General features: G+C 26.6%; 3 protein-coding genes across 5 annotated transcripts; 1 reads left to right on the top strand and 2 right to left on the bottom strand.

The window, feature by feature from the left end:
* Nucleotides 1-814: 814 nt before the first annotated feature.
* LOC113553546 (isoaspartyl peptidase/L-asparaginase) lies at nucleotides 815-2,452 on the bottom strand. Its single transcript, XM_026956920.1, has 4 exons — nucleotides 1,823-2,452; nucleotides 1,531-1,756; nucleotides 1,229-1,464; nucleotides 815-1,159 (listed from the first exon to the last, which is right to left on the bottom strand). The coding sequence occupies exons 1-4, from the start codon at nucleotides 2,088-2,090 to the stop codon at nucleotides 957-959; spliced, it is 933 nt and encodes a 310-aa protein (XP_026812721.1). The 5' UTR covers nucleotides 2,091-2,452; the 3' UTR covers nucleotides 815-956.
* A 2,483-nt stretch (nucleotides 2,453-4,935) lies between these two features.
* Nucleotides 4,936-7,097, bottom strand: LOC113555082 (60S ribosomal protein L31). Of its 2 annotated transcripts, none has more exons than XM_026959404.1 (3): nucleotides 6,950-7,097; nucleotides 6,382-6,626; nucleotides 4,936-5,143 (listed from the first exon to the last, which is right to left on the bottom strand). In XM_026959404.1, exons 2-3 carry the CDS (start codon nucleotides 6,603-6,605, stop codon nucleotides 4,993-4,995), a joined length of 375 nt encoding a protein of 124 aa, XP_026815205.1. In that variant the 5' UTR covers nucleotides 6,606-6,626; nucleotides 6,950-7,097; the 3' UTR covers nucleotides 4,936-4,992. The 2 variants fall into 2 exon arrangements, with proteins under 2 accessions (XP_026815205.1, XP_026815206.1); XM_026959405.1 differs by having other exon boundaries at nucleotides 6,871-7,000.
* Nucleotides 7,098-9,127: 2,030 nt separating this feature from the next.
* LOC113553795 (cell cycle checkpoint protein RAD1-like) lies at nucleotides 9,128-11,201 on the top strand. Of its 2 annotated transcripts, XM_026957328.1 has the most exons (7): nucleotides 9,128-9,218; nucleotides 9,290-9,414; nucleotides 9,958-10,056; nucleotides 10,130-10,284; nucleotides 10,342-10,576; nucleotides 10,654-10,860; nucleotides 11,046-11,201. In XM_026957328.1, the coding sequence occupies exons 2-7, from the start codon at nucleotides 9,307-9,309 to the stop codon at nucleotides 11,070-11,072; spliced, it is 831 nt and encodes a 276-aa protein (XP_026813129.1). In that variant the 5' UTR covers nucleotides 9,128-9,218; nucleotides 9,290-9,306; the 3' UTR covers nucleotides 11,073-11,201. The 2 variants fall into 2 exon arrangements, with proteins under 2 accessions (XP_026813129.1, XP_026813127.1); XM_026957326.1 differs by having other exon boundaries at nucleotides 9,134-9,414.
* Nucleotides 11,202-11,240: the final 39 nt, after the last annotated feature.

Consider the following 11,240-nt stretch of genomic DNA (forward strand, 5'->3'; position numbering starts at 1 on the left):
TTATTTAGTATTAGTTATAAAATAGTATCCTAAAAAACTATATTAATAATGTATATTATATTTATATTTTAATAATATAAATATTAATATAATACATTTTTCATACTTTTAGTACATGTGTAGATAAATTAATGCTTTTTTATTAATTATTTGTTAATTCACCACTTTGTCTATTATTGTTATATTTTACTTTTGTAAATTTTAAATGTTGAAATTAAAAGTCATCATTTTATAACACAAGTTTAACTTTTTTGTGATGTTACAATATACTAGATATATCATTTTTTAATGTAAGTTAAAAATGTACTTATTAACTGAATATTTTTTGTTTATTTTGTTGCAAAATAAATACATACTACTATTATTATTATTAAATTAATAAATATATGTATTGGATCAATTAAATTCATTAGTGTATAATTCTATTTTTATAACAACTAATTTTGGATTTTAATATACCTAAGCATAAAAATAACTTATATAAATACAACTTTATATAAATTTCCATAAAAAATATCAATCTAATTGAAAAGACATTAATTTCAAATAATTAAATTATCTCTACAATTACACTACTTCTCTGAGGTATATGGTAAACTATAGAGTACCACATACTCAATTCATCATTAAGACTTTGTACCATGGTATATCAAAAACTTAACTTACCAGACATTAACCAAAATACTTCCAAAACTTCTGTAAATAGGGTCTATAAAAGTAGTTATCTACCAATTTTGTAAATGATTAGATTATGGTTGGAAATATTATAGTTGTTGTAATATTTACATAATAGGACAATAAAAACAATATTTGGTTTAATATTATTTATGCTTATAATTTATGAACATTTAAAATATATTAAACAGTAAATATACTTAACAGTATTTAAAAAAATCTATTTTATTCAAATAAAATGTAATAAGTAAATTTTGATTCAGCAATCGCATTAGATTGTTTTACAACTCAGCTGTATACTGTTCACCTTTTTTAATTCCATAATAAATGATTCCGTTTTTTAAGTAGGCCCATGCCATTTTAGGAGAAGAAAAACCAATACCGACTTCCCCACTCTTGGAAATAACAATAGCCCCAGCACTGCCACCCACACGGGCAGACATACCATCACATGCTTTCTGAGCTGCACTATTTGGAGTTTCACCTATATAAAATAAATATTAGTAATAAACATCATAGTTTTTAACTAATTAAAGATGGTTATAATTTATACCATTTTCTAAATTTTGCATTATTCTTTGAGCCAAACAATAGCGCATTATACTATCACCATGGCCAGTGGTTGAAATAGTTCCCACGTTATTGTCACAGTATCCACCAGCACCAGGAACAGGTGTATCACCAACCCTACCTGCCATTTTGCCAGTAATTCCACCAGTCGAAGTACATGACACCATATGCCCGCTGTTTCCATCCATACCAATTGCACCAACAGTGCCAACACCTCCACTAAAAAATCAAAATTTATTATATTTTTTATACAAATAATTGATGTTTATAGACATATGCTTTTACTGTCCGATTTCAGTTAAAATGGGTTGGCTGCCCGATTTCAAAAAATTGTCTAAGCCTGTTCTTGCATCACTTGTCATCAAATAATCATCACTGACAGTCTTAAATCCCATTTTTTGAGCAAACTCATTAGCACTTGTACCCATCAAAAATACATGAGGAGTGTTTTCCATCACTTTTCTGGCTAGTGCTATTGGATGTGCAATGTTTTTTACACCAGTAACGCTTCCTAAAATCAAACAAAAATGAATTTAAAATTCATCATAATTTATATTTGATATTAAATATTTCTTACCAGCCTTCATGTCTTTTCCTTCCATAATAAGGGCTTCCATTTCAATTTCTCCCTTTAGATTTAACACCGATCCACGACCTGCATTAAATGCTGGTTCATCTTCCATGTACTCAACAGCGGCTTGACATGCATCCGTAATACATGATGTTTTTTTATAGGTCTCATGAGCCCTTCTGATAGCAGTTAAAATTCCATCAAACTTTGGTTGATCACGATTGTCTGGTATATTTCCAGCTCCACCGTGCACAACAATCACTGGTTCAGACATTATATTTAAACACCAGAGACAATCTTAAATACAATGATTTAATATCAACAGCATCAACACTAAATGTTAAACGCTAGATTCAGTACCTACATATAAATGCAATATAAGTGTAAAACTGTAAATGTATTTTTGTTAAAGTAATCAAGTATAAATCATAATATTAAACTAGGTACTATATACGTCAACACAGTAGGTATTCAAATATTGTAATACTGTAATCATCGTAATATATTATTATTTACTATTAAGCTGTACAACAGTAATCTGTTTAGTGTTAACTAAATAGTAAATACTATTAATGAGATAAATGGGTATTAGGTACTATTGAGTATTTATTTATTCTGTGATATTCATTAAGAAGAATTTAAATAAACATTTAACAAATTGTGTTATCTCTTATCAATTAAACTTTGACTATTGACTACTGTAGTAGTAGTATACTAGTATTGACTTTAAAGTAAAATCAAAGACCCGCTTCACACTTGTGTTGTCTCCGTTTATATAAGCATGCAACATACCAAATTTGCATTCAGACCGTTCGGTAAAACTAAACTGTCAAAAATTATGTAATGTAGCGATCAAACTTAGCACATAATATATTTATATGTTATCTCTAGTCAGTTTTTTACGATGTTTTAGTAATAATGTTTTTAAAATACTAAAATATAAAATTACTCATCATATAACCCTTAAAAATTTGAATATTACATTTATACATAACACAAGAAATAAATAACAGTTATGTTGTATTGTTTATATCTTACAGTTATATCATACTAATCATAGGTAGCTAGTAGCACAGAACAATATAGAAGCGACACTAGGTCACTTAGGTAGAGCATTTAGAGCTAACATTAAATTGATTCTATTGAACTCAAATTTACCATGTGGTTTATTTGTAATGCAAAGATGTCATAATATGCGAGTATTATACTATCATCTAGCCTTAAGTTAATTATAATTAAATAATATATTTTAATTACACAATATTAGTGTGATATTAGACAGATAATAACACACCTGATGGCTGACAGGTCCTAACACCTTTGAAAATTTTAAATTTTTAGTCTATAATTAGTTATGTACTATTACTACTATATCACTATATAGTACTTGTTATAACAAATCATACAAATAAAAATAGTAAAATTGCCAAATAAGTAGCTAGTATATAACTGAAATAGACTATGAACTATGAATATTACTTTGAAAATAAAATGTATTTTGGACAATTGGATTATGAATATGTTTATAAGTAGGTACCTAAATAAAACCAATAATTATACCTAAATACTTAGTTATTTTAGATTAGACAATTCAATTATTAAACATTAAACCAAAATAATAAATGTCTTCAATCTTGTCCTTGAGTTTATAAACACATTATAACACTGGAAAATAGTTGATAGGCACTACACGTAACATGGCCAACTAAAAATTAAAATATTATTATACACTAAAAATTATATTTTGCTCCAACAGAAATACAGAAAAATTACACAGCCAATATCCTCATAGCTTAATTATTAACTAGGAACCTATTTTAAATTTTTTTATAAGTGAAAACATCTAATTATTGTAGGAAGTTAAAGGACAAATTTCAAAATATTATTTCATACAATTATATTCTATTAAAACTAAAAACTATTTCCATATCTTCGTTTAAAGATAGAAAGAACAAATTATATAATACTAATCATAATTTTAAAATTGAATCCTAACCTAGGGGTACTAAAATAGTAAAATTAAAATACTGATTAGTACTTAATTATTAATAGTTTATACAACTCTAGTCCTATAAGGTGAAATTTTAAGTTTTAAAAAGTATTCGGATACTTCTTAACAGTAACAGCAGTGCTATTTTTAACCGTTATTTTATATACTTGCAGAAATAACCATCCTTGACTAACAGTACCACTCAAGTTTATTGCCCGTAACATTTAAATACAATTTTTGTTTTTAACTATCCAACAGGTGACAACCAAACAATCTTGATATCATTTACAGCCATAGGACAATGTTGTTGAGTTAAATTTAGACATTTTACTAACAAGTAATGAAAGTTATTTATTATTTAAAAATAATTAAGACAAGACAATTAAACATTGTTGAAAAATATAAATAATATTAGAATAGATAAATTACTTATTTTTGTAAGACTTATTAATTGTTCCATAAAATACTTTATAAGTGAATAGTATTTAAAATTAGAACTTTTCTTTAATTAAGTTCTTAATTAATGATAAGAAAAAAATAAATCCCATCTCTTTTTATAATACTTTATATTGCAGTATTTTACCTTTTTAACACATTGACCGCCACATGGCCGCTAGCAGTCATTCAATTGGTATTTGTTATACGCCAAGAATATTTTTTAATGCATTCTTAATTTGTATATCCCAAATATTTGAAAAAAAAAACGTATTATATCAAAAAAATTTGTAATAATTCCCGCTACGCCACGGTCCTTATTTTAGTGCATTATTGTAGCGCCATAGAAAAGTTAATATAAAACCAAATGCATTTATGGTTGCCGGCTATCATATAGCATGGCAGTAATGATGAACTATGGGCGCCGGTGGTCACAAATGCATAAAATTTGAGGATTACAGATGACTGCCGGCGGCCATGTGGCGGTCAACGTGTTAAACATACCTAATATGGTTTCTGCTTTTATTAATGTGTTTTTAACACATATTTTTTTGAATCCAATATTTACATAATATGTACACTTCATCTTACTAGAACATTGAATAACTTTTTTAGGTATTATTAGATTTTTAGATTTATATTAACACTTGAAGAATTTCAAATTATTGAAAAAATAATAAAAAACACAGCAAAGTATTAACAATTTATCATTTTATACTTATTTATTATCAAAGACAAAGTGTTTACAAGTTTATTCTTCGGTTCCATCAACATTTTCCGTACCCAATTTTTTGAATGTAGGTACATTCACCCAGGTGACCAAAGTGTATAACTTGTGTGGTGAATCTTCATCGTCATTTCGTCTCCTTGCTAATTGTACACGAATACGGAATGGTACACTCCTAAAATTAAAATACATTAACATTAAAGAAAACAAATTATCAACTAGGTAATAGTATTAATAATTTAACTAATTTATTCAAGTAGAAATAAAAATATGGATATATTAATAATATATTATAATAAAAATAAATATACATTTCAGTAATTATTTTGTTAATTATAACTATTTTAAACGTGATAAGTATGAAATAATAAATGTGATTTTGAAGTTGAAAAAATTTAGGTTATAATTAAACATTTTTAAGTATGAACTATAACAGTATAAGTTTGCTTAATAATTATCTTATAAGGTAGTGGTATTTCATCTAGATGCCCATAAATTGTCCAGTGATCAAAGTTATCATGATTGCATATATAAGTGATTTATTCTTAATTCCCATAGCTATTTCATAATTATATCAGCAATAATAAATTGCTCATCTATTTGATTACTTAACTAATAAAAATATATGTATCTACATTAAATCCTGTACTTAAATTTATTGTAGTTTGTTAAATGTAGTAAATAAATAATGTGTAATAAGATGCCATATTTATTATTTAAGTAGGTAATCTTATAAAACTTCCAGTAACTCAGATAACATTTGGCCTATCAAAGCTCTAGTATATTTAAAATGTTTAAAAATAATTTTAGTGACCAAGTGTTCGATATTAAAAAGTTTCACTGTATATCAAAACTTGAATTTCAATAAAATATAATGAATTAATCAATGTAGCTAGTAGTTGATGTGAATATCAAATTTTAGTGATCTTAAATTTTCAATATTATACTTAAGAAGTCATTAATTAATAAAATATAAATTAGAATTTATTTTTTTTAACTTGCTAATGTTAAATTAAATGGTAACTGCAAAATATTAATCAAATAAAATATCTCTTAAGCCACTTAAGTTACTTTATACCCACAAAATGTTATTTTTATTACTAGCAAATATACTGACCTCTCTATATTTTAATCCAACATTTATTTTTTTTTTTTAATTTATCAGATAATAAGGTTAATATGACAGTTTTAAATAGTATAAAATCCATATAATACCACTAGCTTTTATTTGTTCAGATTTATACCAAAAAATTGAATTTGAATTAAGTGACTTATTGACCCAATGACATGATATCAAACACTAACTTTCATACCAGACAGAATTCAAGTAATAATTGATCAGATATTTAAATTAGACAAGACCATTATTTATATAATAAAAATCCACTATAGAGATAAAAATATTTTACATACCTAATTCCTTTGGACCAGACAAACTTGTTCAACCTAGTGTCAATGCGCACATCTTGTGTGCCCATTTGTTGGGTGGCGAACTTGCGGATTTCTTTGATTGCGCGAGGGGCTCGCTTCTTGAAACCAATGTTCAAGAGCCTCTTGTGCATGTTAATGGTATACACACGGGTAACCACCTCATTGATCGCAGATTTACGTTTCCTTTCCCTAGTTAACTTGGCCATCTTATGAATTCGTCTGCAAGACTGCAACAGAACAACGAATTAGAAACATTAATACAAATTTGGTACCTTTTCCATCGATCATCGATTAACTCAATCTGTTTAAACGGTGTTTCGACAAGAATCGGTATTAAACCTTTAATATATAAACTAATACATATGTACACAAACGAACATAAGTCCGCGAGTACTATTTTAACATCTGACGAAAAAATTTTATTAGCAATAAAATAAATTCAAAAGTATATAGGTTTAATTATTATATTACCCTAAATACTTCTCAGCAACAAATAAATTATAATGATGTTAGAATAGAAGGATTGAATTGGATAAAAAATTTAACTTACCCGAGTCAGACGAGAAAGAACGAAGAATTATTTTCTAAAGAGACGAATTGTTTACAAAAATCTTTGTACATTAACCTATAATATTTATTACCACATTTTACACGCACATCGACGATACGAGAATAAATTTGGTCACACTGAAATCACTGATAACATTAATTAAAATGATAAAATCATGATAAAAAAACATACGGATTAAACTATTATCAGTTTATCACAATTTACGTTACCATATATATAGGCTAGATATTAGCTCACGAGTTCATTACCTAGCATCGTAAACAGTAATGACTTATGGTTATGGCATATCCATAAATGAATCTAAATATCTAATAAATAATTATGTTTAATTATGAAATGGGTCGATATTTAAAAAATGTAGTGGATTTACCAAAACGCGTGATCAAATCACCTAATATTTAAGATAACAATTTATGGATAAATTTTGAAAAATTGTCTATAATACTATAAACTTGAAAAATGCCCATAAAATAGTAAAAATTGCATTCAAAGTTAAATCTTTCAAGAAGTGCGAAAATATGCACAGTAAGAACTACATTAGCTTTACGCAGCGGTGATATCGTGACAAATGAAATTCGTCCGGGGTGATTATTGCTAGTTGAAAAAACTACTTTAAAATGACATCGCATTAAAATCCCAACTCTAATTATAACTGAAATCTAAAGTGGTTTACACACTAAGCAACTAATTAGGAGCCTCGCTATCTTCAGAAACATGGATTAATCGCGCAAATAAAATACGTTTAAATTTGGCGGCGAATTTCCTATTGAGTGAGCCACTTTAGATCTCGGTTATTCTATATTCCAGATATTATATATATATAATATAATCTCATATTATAATCATAAGACATATCTATATTTCTGATTTCCGAATTTAACATTAAACAATTCTTTTTTAGATTTACTTAAAAATATATTAACTAAAAAATGAGTAAAATCCGTGTAGTTTCGGATAATTTTACTTTGATTGGTCACCCAAGTTAAATGCGGCTTGTGTCGTGATTCCTTTAGTCAAGGACGTACACAGGGGATGTTTTAGGTGTTCAAACACTCCCCAAAATACTTGGGTTTTAGCATGGTTATTTACTTATTCAATTTTAATGTTAATTTGGTTATTTAATTATATTTATTAAAAAAAGTTCTACTTTTCAAAAACACCCCACAAAACTTTTTCCTGCGGACGTCCCTGCCTTGAGTTATAATCAGTCTTCTGCATCAAACATGATGAGACATTTACGTTCCAAACATATTAGTGTTAATTTAAAATTTATCAAGAAGAAAAAGATTAGATGATGAAGTTGTAGATAATCCTAGCACTGCGAAACAACTGAACCAACATATCTAGTTTAAATTCAGTATGTATCTATATAGTAATTACAAATATAAACAAAATAAATATATGTTTATATCTTATAATAATACATTTTTATTTAATAGGTATAATACAATAATTACAATATAAAATTTCAATATCAGTTATAATTCTATTTTAATAATACATATAATTAATTCTAATTCTATTTATTAGGATAATTTATTGTATTTTTATAGTTATATATTAGATATATAGCGTATTTATTGAATGCAGATCACTATCACTGAAAATATTAAAAACAATAAAAACTGTATTGAGCTTATTTACAAATCGTTATTCATGTACTAAAATGTTTTAAAAAATTTCAATCACTGTTAAAAATTGTGTCCTAAAACATAACATTATGTCTTAATTAAACTTACTCAGTGATCACAATCACAAACTCGGTCTTAGAAGATACTTGAAATTTTCATTAAATATTTATTTAATTATTTTCTATGTAGGATAACAATTTTTAAATTTCGACTATATGCATTGTTAATCAATTTGTTATAGTTTTATTTTCTAAAAATACCATTATAAAAATATTCGCTCAGTAAAAATGCTTAAAAATTTCAAATTTAATACAAAGCTCATAAGTTGTTCATATTTAAAGTAATATAAAAAATCGATTTTCTGAATATTTTGAAAATAAGCATTTAAAGCATTGACAAAATATTTTTTAAACTATTTAAAGATACCTACAATCGTTTTCCTATGGATACAATTATCTCTAACTATGCTAACTATGTGGTTTAACTTGAGATAAGAACATAAAATGATAACATATCAAAACAATAACTCCGTCGCCTAACTTCGAATTTGATTTTGACAGTTTGACACTGGTCTTATGACTTATAAAGTTATAAATTATAATTGGACATTGGTTTATGTTAGTTAAAATACTTGAAATGTTATGTAGTTTTATTCTTATATAAATGTGATTATTTCAATTTAATATAGTGTCATCATTATAAATTATGGAGATTGATGGTAATGGTTCATTTGAAGAGAAATATCTTTTGGTCGCTAAAGCTGACAATGTTAAACACATTTCGTCTTTGTTGAAGGCAGTTAATTTTAAAGATGTGAGTTGTTCTTTATATGAACCTTAAACTATACCTTTTATCTAATTTATGACTTAAATTGTTTACTTCTATTATCAATAACTATTACTCCTTTGAACTTATTTATTTATTTATTTAACTAATACAAAGCAGAATACATTGAATTAATATTGAATGCTTGTATAATTGATTATTTGATAGCCAGAAAACTACAATATTTGAGTCTTAAGTTGGCTGATTATTTTAAGTGTAGATAACTTTCAACTATAGAAAGAATGATAGAAAGGGAGGAAAATACCAAAATGTGAGTTTCATATGTGATATTCTGGGGCCCAGAATAATATTGATCAGAGGTCAAGTATGTCAGTTGAGCCCTAACGAGAAAAGTTATACAAGGAATATTGGCATCAACACAACCTTAGAGCAAAGAAAGCCTAAGAAAAAAGTATTAGTAGAGTAATCATGAGAGGAGGGAGTAAAAATATATTGTATATTAAAAACTATATTGTACATTACTTAAATAAAACTTAAAAGACTACCTATATAAATATGCTATATTTGTAGGTCGGTGTATGTTTTGCAACTGAACATGGTTTAAAAATTGTGGTAGAAGATTCAAAATGTGTACAAGCAAACACTTTTATAGGCAGTGAAATATTTCAAGTATGCTGTAGTATGTTGATGATTTTTTCTAATGTTTTAAAGCATATAATTTTAAATTTAATTTCTTTTACAGGAGTATCACCTTAATGATGATACGGTTGCTTTTCGTGTTGATCTCAATACTTTGATTGAGTGTTTGACAGTCTTCGATGGGTGTTCAACTAATCCTAGTTCCACAACTGCTTTAAAGTTGACATACAAAGAATATGGTTCTCCGGTGAAATTATTGTAATTGCGTATAAAATAAAATAAATTAGTCATTTTAAGTTTGTATTTTAACCTTAGGTTAGAAGAAGGAGGTATCATTACCGACTGCTCGTTAAGAACAATGGAAGTGTTCGATATCCTTGACTTCAGTATACCGGCAGAATCAACTACCAGTAAAATTATATTAAGATCCTCTGATTTTAAAGACATTCTCAGTGACATTGATGGCACTTCCGATTATGTAGAGTTTACATTTTCTGAAGAGCCACAGTATTTTAAAATTTTAACTTCTGGAATCGCAGGAAAATGTAGTGTTAGTCTAATGAACCGAAATATAGAATAATATTAATTATTGTAAGAGCTCGATTATTTTTGATTTTCTTTTTTAAGGTTGAGATTCCGTCCAAGAGTGAAATAATGGAACAGTTTGTTTGCAGTTCAACAATTACTGTTAAATATAAATATAAACAGATTAAACCTTTTTTAAAATGTATGAACATATCACAGAAAACATTGATACGGACAAATGAGGAAGGACTGTTGTGCTGTCAATTCATGGTGCAAGTAGACAGCCACACTTGTTATTTAGAATATTTTGTGAGTACTGTATGTAATAAATCATCTCACATTTAACATTTATTGTATTTTCATTACTAAATAATACGTCCAAGTTAAAAATATCCCACGAGTTACTAATTTTAAAACTGAATACAGTTTATAAATAGTTAATGGTCAATCAACTTCAGATATTTAATATTAATTATTACAAAATTTTGTTTCAGTGCACACCAATTGTTGATGAAGACTGATGCATCAATTGTAAACACAACATATTTTTTCTTTTCATAATATGTTTCTACAAATTATTATTTATTACTTAATTTTATTATACAACTAAGACTAATGTAAATTATGTTACTATGAAAATAGTAAATTGTTGTATACAATATAAGCTATGTAAGCATTGATTATAGAAT

The sequence above is a fragment of the Rhopalosiphum maidis genome, chromosome 2 (genome assembly GCF_003676215.2).
Source record: "Rhopalosiphum maidis isolate BTI-1 chromosome 2, ASM367621v3, whole genome shotgun sequence".
In the NCBI taxonomy this organism is placed as follows: Eukaryota; Metazoa; Arthropoda; class Insecta; order Hemiptera; family Aphididae; genus Rhopalosiphum; species Rhopalosiphum maidis.